Genomic DNA, 16,643 nt, shown 5'->3' on the forward strand with positions numbered 1-16,643 from the left:
TTAGTAAGGTGGTACACTGATAAGACTGCTAAAGAGTCTGTGTCCCATAACATATCCAGTCTAATATTGGATCTATTAATAAGTCCTGTCCTAATTGTAACAACACTTTTCTTGACTTAGGGAAACCTGGAAATCTCAGCTGAAGCAACACATTATCTAGTCAACAGATGTTAATGTAAATCACTCTCCTGCCTGCAGCTCACAGCCTTACTAGACTCATCACAAGGTCACAGTGTCATGGACAATATACGGGAGCTATGACCCTTCTAGGAAGCTGAGGCATGGTTCAGAGTGGCAGGGTCTGCGTCATGGTCACAACTGTCACCGACACCCCTTGGCTCTATCTCGAGCATGTGTGCCAAGCACATAGTTATGCATACACAGTCACGTCCGATTCTTTATTTAGCTATTTCCCTGTTAAATCCATGGCCAAGGAACAAGAGTTACTATTTACCCAACTCCCTATCCTATCTCATTGTATAGCTGAAACCCCTGTATGGGTTACATTGTGATATTTACGGTATGTCCCGGATGCCATAGCACGCGCATTCTTGTTCTGTGGCAACTGAGGTTGGATTCACTTGAAGCGTGTAAGGTTGACTTCCATTCCATTCAGTGGTGTAAGAAGTACTACGATTTCTTAAAATCGTAAAAGTATATAGAAATACTGTGTTGCAAGTAAAAGACCTGTGTTCAATATTTTACTTGAGTAAAAGTAAGTAAGTAGTGGCATCAAAATACTAATCTCATCGTACTAAAATACAAATATGACTTGCCCATTTCACAACTTTAATACAAAAATGCAAAAATGTGTAAAACCGTAATATAAATATAAATAGCTAAAAGCTAATTAGCTATTTAAAAGGGTGTCGCCATGTGAGCTTGGCTATTTTCGAATAGCCGAAGTATAAATTAGGGCTTGAGTGGGTAATGTACTATACGTGTATGTTTTTTCATTAATAATATAAATCTACAAAGTAACTAAAGTTTTCAAATAATTGTAATTGTACTCTGAGATGTAGTGGCGTAGAAGAATAAAGTATTTAAAAAACACTAAGGTACTTTGACTATAAAGTCAAAGTACAGTACCAGAGTAAATGTACTTAGTTAATTTCCACCACTGCTTCCATTTCATACCACCAGACTGGTGTCATGCTCTGACATTATTCTTTGTCTGAGAGACAGATGGAGGCGTCTCATCGTGTCATCGTTCAAGGCCTGTCAAAATACCATTAAAAACATCTTGTTGCTGAGTCATGACGAGCAGAAACTACAGAGAGACGGACTTCCTGCGACGGCAACGTGACACTGTGTGCACAGGGAAATTGCCTTGACATCAAACAACTTTTATTAGTTCTCTGGGACAACTGATTCTTAGTCGTGTCCCAAAAATAGAGCAGTGGCTTCATGTGTTCGAGCCGAGGGAACCCCGGCATCACAAGCCCATGTCCCCTATCAGATCTCACCATGTGTAAACATGTCTTTTGGTCCTGCTACTCACCGTGTGAGTATTTGGATGTGGTTGCATAAGACTCTGGCAGCCCGCTTATTGTCTCTCTCCTTTCAGCTTGGCTGGACCTCTGGAAATACACAGAATAATGTTGTGAGTAAAACTTCAGCAACACCTTTTTTTGCTTTAATTTATGTTTGCACTTTGCAATTCACACATGAATGGTACACACACACACACACACACACACACACACACACACACACACACACACACACACACACACACACACACACACACACACACACACACACACACACACACACACACACACACACACACACACACACACACACACACACACACACACACACACACACACACACACACACACACACACACACACGCCCTCACCATGCTATGAGTAATGTCCTTCTTTGCTGGAGCATTTGCAGTGCTGTGGCCTCCCCCGGCCCCTTGGGGGCACTCTTTCCCCGTCTTGCTACCAGCATGTGTTGCTGAATTGAGCTGATGGCTGGAGCTGGACAAGTGGTGCTGCAGGGAGGCCTTGGACTCGAACAGGGCGCGCAGTGCATTGGTGCCCACAGCATGGTCCCTCTGACAGGGTTAATTTAGTTAATTAAAACTAACAACATAACTAAAACTAAAATTGGCAAAATATTTTTGTTGAACACTTAAACACTATAACTAACTGAAACGGTTTTGTGTATTTACAAAACTAACTAAAAAACCAACTAAAAGCATAGACCTTGTTGGATCTGGCTCCTATTGCAGAATAAAAAAACTAAAACTAACACTAAAACTAATAATAACTCAACAAACACTAATCCTTTTCATAAATTAACAAACCCAGTTTAGAAACTAATCAAAACTAAACTGAAAACAAAAAGTCAAAACGAGAAAAAAAAAGTACAAATGAAAAATGCAAAACCATAATAACCTTGCTCTGAGGAAGGTAGTCCATAGAGCGACTCCTGGACCTGGACAGAGGTCGTCCGGACCCTAGGACTGATCATGACATATTTGATGATTAATTGTCATACAAATAATTGCGATTAATGATTTAATTATATGTTTGATATTGAACATTCACACATAATATATACAAATTACATTTCTGTTTGGATCTTAGGCTTTGTGAACAAATATTGCACCGGGTAGATAATAAAATAACTTGACTGACAATGACTGGTAGTCTACTAAAATTCAAAATAAATAATGTACTATAGCCAAAACAGGCCATGCATTTAATCATTTTACAGTTTAAAAAAAAATCTAATATAGCGAAAAGGCCGATCTACAAGCTCACACGCTGTGAGCTTGTAGATCGGTTATTTTTGCTATTTTTCAACAGACACAAAAATACAGATGAATGGAAACAATTTTGCTAAAATAATTGTGATTATCACGCCTACCAGACCCCAGGTGATCCTCACTGCTCTCCCACCTCTTCCGCTGGGTGTCCATTCGACTCTCCAACACCTCCACTCTGCCGCTCACAACAGAGGCCTGTGGAAGACAGAAGACCAATATGACTGCAGTGGACCCTGATGAAGGCCTCCGGCCGAAATTTTTTATCCATTTTTTTGTTTGTTGATTGATTGAATACTTTATTAACAGTTTGCAAATAGCACAGTGGTACGATCATACAATGATGCTAAAGCGATAACACAAAAAGCCCTGCCCTAAGGGCTTGATTCCATTGTGGTCCTGTGTATTCAATTCATCAAGACATTTTAAGACAGACAATAATATACAATAATATACAAGACATCATCAACACTAGTGTCAATAAACGTATATGTACAGTAAACAGTTTGGGGGGGGGGGGTCATTTCTGGTGTTAAGCTTAGAAGACTTTTCTAGGACCAGTTACAAATTGCAGACAGGTGCTCTTTTATGGCGGTTTTGAAGGAGGGTAAGGAGTCACACTTTTTGATGTCTGTTGGTAGGGCATTCCACATTTTGGTGGCATAGCAGTAGAACGCATTTGTCCCCATATGACCAATATGACTGCAGTGGACCCTGATGAAAGCCTCCAGCCAAAACGCATTGGTCACAGCGTTTTTTAATTCCTTGCCATGGACTAATTAATAAAGGCTTTTTTTTAACTTGAACTGAACAGACCTGCTGCCTTGGACCTTTTTTTAAATTCACGGCTTATTTTCCAATGTGATGTTTAACAAAGGAAAGGAACTTGAAAGTATTCAGATTTGGCGCAAACATGGGGTTTAAAGTCGTCCTACTGCTATGCCACCAAAATGTGGACTGTCCAGTCCTACCAACAGACATAAAAAAATGTGACTCCTTACCCTCCTTAAAAACCACCATAAAAGAGCACCTGTCTGCAATTTGCAACTGGTCCTTGTAAAGTCTAAGCTTAACACCAGAAATGACCCCCCCACCCCCCCAACTGTTTGATGTCTTGTATATTATTCTATATTATTGTATGTCTTTAAATGTCTCGATGAATTGAATACACAGGACAGGGCTACAATGGAAACAAGCCCCTAGGGCTTTTTGCACCATTGTATAATCGTACCACTGCACTATTTGCAAACTGTTAATAAAGTATTCAAACAATCAATCTGTCTTGACCACCAATATGACTGGTTTCTTCCGGTCACGGCGGTCAGTGGTGGACAAAGTACTCAACCCCAGTGCTTGAGTCAAAGTACAGACATGGTCAAATATTACTCAACTACAAGTGAAAGTTGCTCAGTCAGTGTTTTTATATTGTGGTATATTGTTACTTTTACTTAGGTAAAAAAAAGTCAGAGCACTTCTTCCACCACTGTCTTTGTGGGACTACTCATACCAATTAAGCCATACCATGGGAATAGTCACACTAATACACCAAAACAAATCCTCGAATGTCGGTTTAACTCTTGTGGGAATTAATGTGACACTAAGGATTTTGCGGGGTACAGTCAGAAGTATCAATACAATCAATAACAATGAATAACCTTATGTCCGTCTTCCGCTTTTTGTGACATCCTTAGGTCTCCGCAGCTTTGATACCTGTTGGCACATACAGAATCTGTTTTATTTTGTATACATGTTGTATACTACATTGTATTACATTGTTATTTGCCGTTATACGACACTTACCGTTGCACTAGCTGAGAGACAGACTTCCTGTCCCAGACAGTGGGAGCGGGCCGGTCCCATGACCCCTCATGAACCCCAGATAAGCTTTTCAAGGACTGGCTCCTTCTAAGCATATGTGTCTCCATCGTGATTCTTCAAACAGCATCTGGATTTGGGCACATTTTCATTAAAGTCTGATAACAACCCTATAGACCTGTTACAGATGTGCCTGAATGGAAATGTTGTACATGCATGTCAACTACTTTGAAAAAGTTAAGTGTTTTAGAGTTTGTCGTCAATACGATCAAAGACTTGCGTGTTTGTGTTTGTCATATAAGAACATCCAATTTATGCTATGTTAATCACACCAATATACTATAATTCAGTACACTGAATCTTACCCATGGTTGAATCTGATTGCTAATTCATGGGTATTGTCAAGAAAGTGAACATAAGTGACCATGCCCTTCAAATGAGACCATATGACACACAGTGTGTTGAGGAATGTCTATGTCACACATTATAAAGAAAACACATCAATACTTTAGTTTATTTCACCTCTGTGTATAATTCTGATAGCTGGCTTGGTAACAATAATTCATTTTAAATCGCAGTTAAGTCATAAGTTTGAGTGTATTGTTTTACAACAGCTTGTCACACACTTTGTCATATATTTTAGATAGCAGTTAAGTCATACGTTTGGGTGAATTGTTATACAACAGCTTGTCACACACTTTGTCATATGACTCTGTTAATGTTTATGACTGAGTGTGCGCAGCCTACTGAAGGTTTTAAAACAACAGACATTGAACTACTGCATGTCTGTCTCAAAGAGTAAATACAGTATACAATTATACTGGCAGTTTCTTGGCCTATCATCTGTAAAAACAGAAGTCGATTAATGAATCATGATCATCTGAATATTACACAAATGATCTGAGTTATGGAAATAGCCATTTCAAGTGTTTGCAGTCAAAGCCACTTTAAATCTGAAAGGCACAAAGTACAGCTTATCACAGACACAACATGGAGACATAATTTGAGCACGAGCCGTCCTGTTTGCAAGATCAAGAGAAGTTCACATCTATACCTGAGAGAAGAATCAGTCTCCTGTCCATGCCAGTCTTTCACGTTCACGTTCTGCTGTAGCTTGTGAGCATCTCTCACAAGACACTGCAATTCATAATGACCAAAGTCCTTTCTTTAAAAAACCTTGTGATTGTAGGCTTCCGGATATCAGATACACTTCCTTAGTCATAACTCATAAAATCTCTGTAACTCCTGGTGTCACCAGGAGTTCAATTAAAAAGCAATGCAATTTTCTGTTTTACATAGACTGTAACATTTTGACAATCGCTGTTACAAAACAGACCAGTAGGTACATTTCTGTAATCTTGAAGTCCATGAAAGTCTTTATTATTGCATTTAGAAAATACAGTGATCATACTGTACCATTAGACCCAAAATAATGTTCATGGGTGGTCCAGAAGGCAGAAAGTTGGCTCTTTTAGGGGGAGGGAGATGGAGATAAAGAGAGAGACAGACAGACAGGGAGACTCGTGTGAACCATGACAGCTGTTTCAATCAGATGTCTGTTGTAGAGATGCCTGGCATAGCCTCGCTGCCGCTGTATCTCATGCGAATACTCAAATGGGCGACATGTCCCCTCTGCACATACTTGTCATAGCTGCTTTATTCCTGCAACGGAAGTCCCATTTATTCACCTTGAGCACCAATTGTTCCTCATAATCCTCATTGGGCTTCAGCACTTGATGATGTGATATCAATGTGTCACATTTGCTATTATGAGCTACTGTGCTCCGGGGCAAGCACTTAACCAAATTAAAGGGATCAAAACTAACTATTGTTAATCCGACAAAAGCTCATACATATGACTGGTTAATGTTTGCTTAATGTGCTTAGAGGCCGAGAAGCCCTGAGTGTTGACACATCAATTTCATCTGGCATAAATAAGGGGAATTTTATGTTTTATTTTCTTTCTTTCTTTCTTTTCAATGATTGGCCAAAGGCAAGGCAAACCTTTTTACCACATGAGCTACAATAGGTATTCATTGAACTCTATGTGGTTATAAGACTTGCCCCAAATAAGACATTAAAATCAAGCTAAATTTGAGAAGAAAACACATTTAAATTAAATGACAGGCAACTATTGATTTGGTCTTTTAAAGGGGAAATCCACCCATTTTCAATATTTAACTATGTCATTAATATAGCATAAAGGAGTTGTGTGGAAATAAGAAAAAATTAAAAAAAAAATTAACATTGCAAAAAAATGTAACATTGCAAAAAAATTAACATTGCAAATTACACCATGATGAGTCATCACAGTGTAATTTGCAATGTTAATTTTTTTGCAATGTTAAATTTTTTTGCAATGTTAATTTTTTTTTTAATTTTTTCTTATTTCCACACAACTCCTTTATGCTATATTAATGACATAGTTAAATATTGAAAATGGGTGGATTTCCCCTTTAAGTAAATTACCATTAAACATTTAACATAGCACCCCCCAGTGGTGAAAGTAGTGAAACGTTTTCCTAGACTGCCATACGCTCTAAAATCGAGCAACCAGCAGATGACGACAGAGTAACATAGTTATTTCCAAACTTGCTTGTTGTCAAAGCATGTCACGTTTGTTTAGTAATCCCAGTAGCACTTTATACATAGCGATCAGCTTTACACACAGTTGTTGGCTCACTGGAATGCTCTAATCCACACACAAGCTTTATTTTGGTAATGTAATCCTTAAGTGACATTAAATGCTGGTTTGCACGGTAGATTTTTGTGATGCATTATATGTAACAATTTGTAATGGAGGTTTATATAGCCATACTTACTTACTTGCACAAAGTCATGCTTTCTCGCCTATCTTGTGTTACACCAGCAGCATTGAATGGGGGACAAGAAGTATTTGCGTGCGTGACTGTGTGTGTGTGCGTGCGTGCGTGCGTGTGTGTGTGTGTGTGTGTGTGTGTGTGTGTGTGTGTGTGTGTGTGTGTGTGTGTGTGTGTGTGTGTGCGTGCGCGCGCGCGCGTGCGTGCGTGTCTGGTGTGTGTGCCAAGGTTGCCATGTCCGCTTATTATAAGCGACTTTGGGCTTGTTTTTTCCTGTAAAGTCGCTTGTAAATATTGGTAGTTGAGGCCGGGGCTTGTTTCTAAAGTGTAGTTGCTTATTTTGGGCTTGTTTCCTAAATTTTGTTTAAACCAGTGTTTCTCAAGTCCCCAAATTAATATGTATTTGTCCACGGACACCCCCATCTGAAAATATTTTGTGCCAGGGACCCCTTGCCAGATTTGTGTTGTTACAATGTTTTTAAAAATAATATTGAAAATGTTGAAGTTTTGAAATTCCATAAATACTCTGTTACAAATAAAGTCAGGAATTCTAAATGTTCTTGAGTAAAAGTACAAAAGTATTGGCATCAAAATGTACTTATAAGTACTAAAAGTAAAATTGTGCAACAGAATGTCCCACTTCACAAGTTTTCAAATGTAGCAAATGTATAAAAATCCTTTAAAAATAGCAGATCTTGTAGATCGGCTATTTTCAATAGGCCGAAATGTAGGGCTGAAGTGGGTAATGTATGTTTTATGATAATAATCCAAATCTACATAGTAACAATTAACTAAAGTTTTCAAATAATTGTAGAGGAGTAAAAGTACAATATTTGCCTCTGAGATGTAGTGGAGTAGTAAAAGTATTGAAAATTGGAAATACTCCAGTAAAGTAAAAAATACCTCAAAACTGTACTTAATTACAGTACTTGAGTAAATGTACTTAGTTACTTTACACCACTGTGTACAAGCAGAGAGGTATAGACTATTCTATTCTCCATGCAGGGCTGCCGAGTGAGCTCAATCAAAGACGAAATTGGGAGACAATAGTTCACACACTAACAGCCAAGGGATGGGGATCCCATCTGGTCGTGTTCAGATCAGGATTCCATGTGCAGGATTGAGCATTAATACAAAATTCTCTTTGTGTCCACGTTGAGTCACCCCAGGCCGGTGGTTTGCAGAAAAGGTCACAACTCTAGCTGATGTCAACAACAACAGTGTCATTGTCACGAGGAAAATAACCAATCACACAGGAGCATCTTGCTACATGTGCTGCTCTCACATGCAAGCAATAGATACAATCTGTTGACGATGGTAATTGCATAAACTAGTTATGGCTTTCAAAACTGTCAACAATCAGGTCGAGAGACAGGGAAAGCAAGGACAGGAGTGACTGATAGGGGGAAAAAACAATTAAGCGTGTGGCTTTGAGGCACATGTCCCTTGCAATGTCAATAAACAAACGCTCTTAAATATGGAATTTGAATAGTTAATAATTGTAGGCTACGTTAATATTACCATTCACAGTCTATGCTATGCCAGTTGAAGCTACAATTTGTAAGTTCTACTGTATGTTTTTCTTCATCTAGGATATTGCATCGTCTGTGATAAAGATGGCGGGGCATAGTGTCCAATCCTCATGCATGCAATTCCCAAGCCAGTTATTTTTGGGTAAGTGCTCACCTTGGTGCACTAAAACGTGTGCAACATTTTACAACAAATGCATGACTGTTTACTTAAAAACAAGGCACGCTGACAGCGAGGCCTTGGCGGCGGCGCACCTGAGCGAACCGCTAGGAGAGCGAGGGCCTGCGGCAAGCAGCCAATGGCTGCCCGAATTCGGAAATCCCCACGTAATGCACAATTTGTGAATCAATTTGTTTAGTCGCTACAAAAGTTAGAATGAAATATGGACATACCACACGATTATTAAAAGAATTTAAACGATTATACCAAACTAAACAAGTTTTAAACTAGGGGAATCCTTTTGGAGATGCACAGTGCCGGGTGGTTCCGGTCGTTGGTTCCAGCCACCTGAGGAGGTAAAGTTGTTTCCGCTCCGACCGGATCAGAAACCCGAAAATGGTATTGATCCCAGGCTAGATGGAATAAGGGCTCCTTCCCAGGTCTCCAATCACAGTGATTGGGGACAGGGTTTCCAGGATGACAGGCTTGGGAATTGCATCCATGTGTCCAATCCCTGGTGCGGTCTGCTTCAAATAACTTTATTGACATTATCAACCAGTAGGTGTCCTACCTGACGCTATGGTCTAAATTCCTCAATTATTCTTTAGTCAGATGTCATTAAGGCAGTGAAATAGCAGAAGTAGCCCTAGTACTGGTCGATGAAGTGATATGATCTCACCCATGGAGTGGGCCAGGGATTAGCCCACAATGCACTTGGTGCATGGTCCACTCCAGATATTCCATTGGGGTGTTTGAGGAAGTCTATTTTTCCAAACCCTGAAAATTTGATACCTGCACACAAAGCAAGGGCAGTTGACGTATCACTTAAGGTGTCACTGTTGTGAAACTTTACCCGCAGTCTTTGTCTGATGCCCCTTTCAAAGGGGACGAATGAAAGTGAACTCGTTACCTAATACTATCTGGTCGAAATGAGACACAGACTGACAGATAGATACACGGAGGACAAAAACTGTGGAAAAGATGAAGACGTTGATGATGAATATATATATGATGTAAATATTATTATGTCCCACTGTCTTTTCCGCCAACAGTGCTTCCCTTTCTTTATAACTGCAGCCACTGAGCCATGTTTGCCCTCATCACCATGGCTACCGATGTCCATGTATGACATCAGAGGCTATGTAAAGCAGAGCCAACTGATGCATCCTTGTGACAGCTCCACAACTGGGGAGCTGGAGTAGGGGTACAGAATACACAGTGCTCTCCTCGGAGAGAGAGGGAGAGAGGGTGGGAGAGGGAACGTAGGAATCTCCATTGGTCATGATGTCTATTTCAGTGTCAAAAGAGTGAATCATGCTCACTGTCACTGAGTCACCCAGCCACAAACCGGCATAATTATTACCTGTTGGCTGAGGCGCACAGTAAACGATGACGCACTACGGGAGGAAGATCATATAAGAACAAGGAATTATATATATGTTTTAATCAGAACGGATCGGATACTTCCTGCTCCCATCAGGAACATGGAGGGGCATATTACGCATATACAATATCCAAAGCCTGAGTAACTGGAGCACAGCTTTGCATGCCTCTAGATTTGTCAAACTTTGTCAGTAGCTACATTGCTGTATGTACTGTAGGTCATTACTGGCACAGCTTGACAGAGAAAGTGGGCCACAAGAGCCGATGGCAGCAACCTGAGAGGCAGCCAGAATAAATATAAGTTATGTAACATGGCCACTGTACTAAGTGCTGTAAAGATGATTGTCATTTGCCATGAGAGTGGATCAGAGACAACATTTTGTTGAAGATATTAAAAATCAATTGATAATAGTGTTAAGGAAAACATGTCAGCTCTACATTAACCATATCTATAAAATATGGAAAGAGAATATAGTCTGCAAGTTTGGGTTGCGTGCCCCTGTAAATTACTGTATTAATATTTGCCCCTTGAAGGAGACAAACACGGAAAATCTAATGGTGACGGAACTTCAGTCAGTGCGTTGAACTGTACTCACTAATATAAGAAAATGACCATCGGGTGTTGTAAGGGTGCAATATGAGTATTGATTAAGGGGTCTCTATTATGACTCATCTTCTCTGCCTCTCTCCTATCTTCTCCTCTCTCGGAAATGCTACCTAATTAAATGCATGATAAAATGCAGCAAATGAATATAAGAAGCCCTCTGTAAATCACTATAACACTGGATAATTATTTGTATGTTTGGTGCAGTTTCACTTTTTTTGCTATTAATAGCCAGCCATCGCAGCCTCACATAGCCTTTGGAGCATGTGGTATGTGTATAAATTACACAAATGTCATCTGCATTTCTGAGAGATTAAGAAGATACAGTATACTGTATGTATGTGGATCTGTACACAAGTTGTACAGTCCAGCTTGCCACTGCACCATAATACTATATTGTATTCATTGTAATTGATACAATTATTGATTAACTATTCAACATAAACGTTTTTTTTACCTCTGTATTATCTCTATTGACTGCTGCAGAATGGTATTTATCCTGTGCAGTATGTGGGTCAGTGGAATAGGGGCTCATACAGACTCAAGACATACATTGTGGGTCACACTCTCATAACATGCTCCTATTCCCTATTTTATTTATTTCACTCTGCAATATCCACAGGTTGAAACCCTGTTTATAGATAAACCACATTTTAGAAGATGCAAGATTATAAAACAAAACCAAATACAAAGCATAATGCGATATAAAAGAGGGAAAAAAATTAAGAACATGAAAAGACACAAAATGTAAAGTTTAAAACGTGAAATAAAAGTTAGCAGTGGTACTTCTGTAGCCTACAGTGTGCACAGGCACTGATTGGTCTAGCGGATTACAAGATTAGCTCCAGACACAGACACACACAGAACCTCTCACAGACAACTAGCCTCTTGCTGAGCTACGCCATAAAGATAGAGGAACGAGCCACAAAATAGCCACCATGCGAACATGGTTAGCCCAAAGGAATGGTCCAGTTTCCCAGTTCAATCAGTGGTTTAAACATATTAACTTTTAAATAGTTGATCAAGTGCTTTGACTCATACGTCTGTTAGTACCCTTTATATTCAATATAAACATGTTTATTTGTACATTTCAACAATAAGGCAATTCAAAGTGCTTTACATATATACACGTTAAGCATTAAGACATTAAGACACAGAACATTAAGAGAGTGCAAAAGACACATTATAAAAGGACATTTGAGTACAATAAAAAGACAAAAGTTGAAATAAAACAACGGCCCACCCTAGACAGAAAACACCCATCTCTAAATAGGAAACACATATACCCTATAAACAGGAAACAACTACCTGTATCGCTCTAATAGGAAACATAATATTCAATACACAGAGGAAAATAAACACATTGTAAAAGGACATTTATACAATTATTATTATCATATAATATATAATATATATATAATAAAAATAAAAAGTAAAACAGAATAATTAGATAAAAATTACTGTACAGAAGAATGGCTAGGGCAAACAGAAGCCAAGTGTGTTCAGCTTTGATTTAAAAATAACAGAGTTGTAGCAGGCCTGCAGTTTTCTGGGAGTTTGTTCCAGATATGTGGTGCAAAAAAACTGAACTTGACATCATTGCACCTGAAGTCAACATCATGTAGAGAAGCAAAGGCTTGGATTTATCGCTGTAGCTTAGTGATGCCGATCAAAAGGGTTGATAATGATCGGTTCAGCTGCTGGCTTCTTGGCACGTTTTGGATTATTTTTCTTACTTCCTGGTCTCCACAGTCCATGAGGGCCAGTGGCATCCACGGCAACATCCATGATCTGATCTGGGATGAGCCACTGCAGGATGAGAAGGAACAGGAAGTCTAGAATAGCCATTAAGGCAAAAAAGGAGCCAGCAACTGGGCCACAGTGAGCCCTCAGCCTGAGCAAACGTCTGTGCAAGGGGAGCACCTCCTCTCCAGCCACCCTGTCATAGACCTTTTCAGTCCTCTCTGCCACATTTTCCCAGGTGTAGAGGTTTCGCACACGGGCGTGGATGGAGGTGGGGGAGGGGACAGACCCCGCTCGTTGCCTTGCAATGACTGTCTCCAGGCCAGCACACAGCGACTGCACAGTAGGCTCACAAAGAGTGATCAGGTCCTCTGGCAAAACCTCAGGAATGCCCCCAACACGGGTGCTGACCACCTGCAGTCCACAGCTGGCTCCCTCCACTATGGCCATGCAGAAGGCCTCCGTCAGAGAAGTGTTTAGGAAGATGTGACCTTGAACCAGAACTCCACGAACATCTTTATGCTCAAGTGCCCCAATGAGATGGATCCTGTCATGTAGCTGGTATTTCTCTCTCACTTCCTCCAGCACTTTTCTCTTGGGCCCTTCTCCACCAATTAGGAAATGAAGGTCTGGATGTTTGAGGCAGAGCTCTGGGATTATTCCACCAAGAAGGTCGATTCCTTTGCGGTAGACAAGTCGGCTGGCCACCACAACAGTAATTCTCCCGTCCTGGCGCTGAGACGGGTCAGGGGTGAAATCTGTGGCATCCACAGCATTGGGAATGACGGACACTATCTCTGGGTCGAGCGCTGCCCGCAGCACCGTGTTCTCCTTACAGGTGTATGAAACACACACAATATGGTTGGTGTCACACAGGGACATTGTCAGAATCTCATTGGTCAGCACTGAGCTCAGGTCGGCAAAACCGAAGAGCGAGTGGTCTGTAAAAACCGTGTTAAGGCCCATGGTCTTAGCATGGAACAGTGCATCATGGGCCATCGTGGAGAAGGAGCCGTGTGCGTGAACCACAGTGACGCGTTCCCTAACAAACACGCAGCGCAACAATGGCAGGCTGTGGATGAAAGTGGCGGATGATGACTGGTTGTACATGACCTGCAGGGGGAGGTAGTAGACCTTCAGTCCATTGGTTAGGTACCGGACCCCCTTTCTCCTGCCATAGGCGTGAGTGGCTATCACCACCTTATGTCCCCTTTCTATCAGACACTGAGATAGATGGTATATATGACTTTCCACTCCTCCCATATTTGGATAGAAGAAGTCAGACACCATGCAGATGTTGTGCTTCCTGCCAGTGACTTGGGACTCGGCTGTGGGGGCTCCAGACCTCTTGGAAGGAGGACCCTGGAGAACTGGGTCCCTCCTCCACCGGCCCATTGTACAGGGCAAATATGGAAATACGTGCCATCTGCAAGAAGGCGTGATTCACCGCATTCAGACAGACTTAAAAGCCTTATAGACATGACAAGGTACCGGTTGTCAGAGTATTTGAAGGCCAGTCTATGGCGTAAGTAATCTATGATGTCAGTACTATGACGTCAGTAACGTTCTGTGGGCTGATCTATGACTTCAGTCGTCTCATCTGTTTGGGAGACAGATATATGTACACAGAGATTCCTGGAATGTTATATCCACAAGTTTCCTAGGGCGTTGTGGGCATCACTTCCTGTCGATTTGATCCAATGAAATCCAATGATAGCCAATGAAATCGACAGGAAGTGATGCCCACAACGCCCTAGGAAACTTATGTATAGATTTTGAGAACTTTTTCTTTTATACCTGAAATAATTTAGGACAATGAAGAGGATGCCCACTGGGCACAAGTTGTGAGCTTGTAGATCTGCTATTCTTTTTTAATCTTGGGAAAGTTTGATTTAACGATGAACACCACCTCATGTATATTGGTTGTGCTTATACAAGTACCACATTCATACCATACATACCACATTCATGAATTTTGAGACAAGACTTAATGTATGTTAGCCCTACCGTCATAATTTATGTTCGTTTGATAAATACTTTACCCCTTCCACTGAATTCTTTATCACCCCAACAGAAATAAATACTCATCAATAAAAAAAACATCTCATTCCTAAAGTACAATAAAAATAATGTCTTTCCACAAATCATACAATAAAAGCCATGATGTAATATACTGTAAATAATATGTATATAATGGCTAGACATAAAAAAGAATTGCAAAGAGATAGTAAACTAATGAATGACCACTGCCTTAAAATAGAGGGTGATCAAACGTGCATTTGTATTTGTAATGGGTTTGCTTATTAAACAACTAAATATAATGTATTAATAATGACAGAGATACTGTATGCACATACCATTTGGAGTTTTAATTTTCTGAGAGAACCAGACATTTTAGAAGACATGTATGTTCTTGTCTGGATAGGAAAGCAAAGAGAGATTTGAAACGCTTTCTTTTTCTGTAAAATATATCTTTCCGAGAGGGAGTCAACTTACAGTAATTCTTGGAAAGATAAACCATCTATATATCAAGGAGCAGTGGTGGGAGGGAAGAGATTTATATTGTTTCTGGAACTGAACATTCTCTCCAACCATTAAAGCACTCTGCAGCATCACAATGCTTCTGCTCACCTTGAAGCAGATAAACCAGAGAAGAGTTGCATGTAGTAAGCATGGATTAAAGTTCTATCGCCAGTGCCACGACTGATTTTAGTCATTTGGATTCCATAGAAGCCAGCATGTCTTCTATGGAAGCATGTTGCACAGCTAAAATAGCCAATCTACTATCTACAAGCTGTCAATGCGTCTGCGGGGGGCTACTTTCATAATGTTTCACAAATCGCATATTAGGGCTTGGTCACACAAACATTTTCAGTCGTGAGATTTTATTTTGCTTTAATCTATGAGTAAACCGCAGCATTTTAATGTTTATTAGCTTCTAGAAGGTTGAAAATAAAAAAGCTTGAATTTTTTCTCCCTAGACCTCATTCTTGAAAGCAGTTTTAGTAATGAAACTACAGTGTTTTGACAGGGGACCCATGCTGTAATTCAGGACTGGACTTTTAACTGTAAGACTATCCTGTTGGTCAGTTGTGGAGCCAATTCACCCATATCTTCCCAAGTCAATGTTCAATCTTTTCTCCAAGGAGTATTTCCAGCTAGACTTTTCAAATCAATCTGCACTTTAAAATGATACAAATATGACAAAAAATAAAAGCACAATGATATGGTGTGTGTCGGTAAATGAATGGAATCATATGGATTAAACTCACGGTATACTTTGGAAAATGATTGACACTTGGCAGTAATGTCAATTATATGGTGAGTTATAGTCAATGGGATAAATATGCCAGTGTATGACGTCACTCATCTATGACTTCGGTACTATGACGTCAGTCAGTATCTTTTGTGAGAGTACTTGACTTGCCAAGCTGTCTATGACATCCTTCATATGATACACCAACGCAGGAGTGTTCTCCTCTATTGGTCATGATGTCTATTTCAGTGTCAAAAGAATGAATCATGCTCACTTCCCTTTATATTATTATTGATGAAATATGATGATGTCACTGAGTCACCCAGCCACAAACCGGCATAATTATTACCTGATGGCTGGAGCACACAGTAAACGATGACGCACTTCAGGAGGAGGAACATTTAAGTACAAGGAATTATGTTTTTGAATCAGAACAGGCCATGAAATAATGTCATAATGTTTCTCACAGCATGCACGAACAATAAAATCCATCCTTTATTCTCCAACAGCACTTGCCTCCGGTTTGCACCTTAGATTACAGGCTGATTGGGA

The 16,643-nt window shown here is 40.1% G+C and overlaps 1 protein-coding gene across 1 annotated transcript; it reads right to left on the reverse strand.

Moving 5' to 3' along the window:
* Positions 1–286: 286 nt before the first annotated feature.
* Positions 287–14,230, reverse strand: LOC308093425 (phosphatidylinositol N-acetylglucosaminyltransferase subunit A-like; the record flags this gene model as incomplete). Its single annotated transcript, XM_080439760.1, has 4 exons — positions 287–340; positions 1,865–2,068; positions 9,785–9,897; positions 12,829–14,230. The coding sequence occupies 4 exons, from the start codon at positions 14,228–14,230 to the stop codon at positions 287–289; spliced, it is 1,773 nt and encodes a 590-aa protein (XP_080295886.1).
* Positions 14,231–16,643: the final 2,413 nt, after the last annotated feature.

Source organism: Gymnoscopelus braueri (assembly GCF_963280865.1).
Source record: "Gymnoscopelus braueri genome assembly, chromosome: 10".
NCBI classification, from domain to species: Eukaryota; Metazoa; Chordata; class Actinopteri; order Myctophiformes; family Myctophidae; genus Gymnoscopelus; species Gymnoscopelus braueri.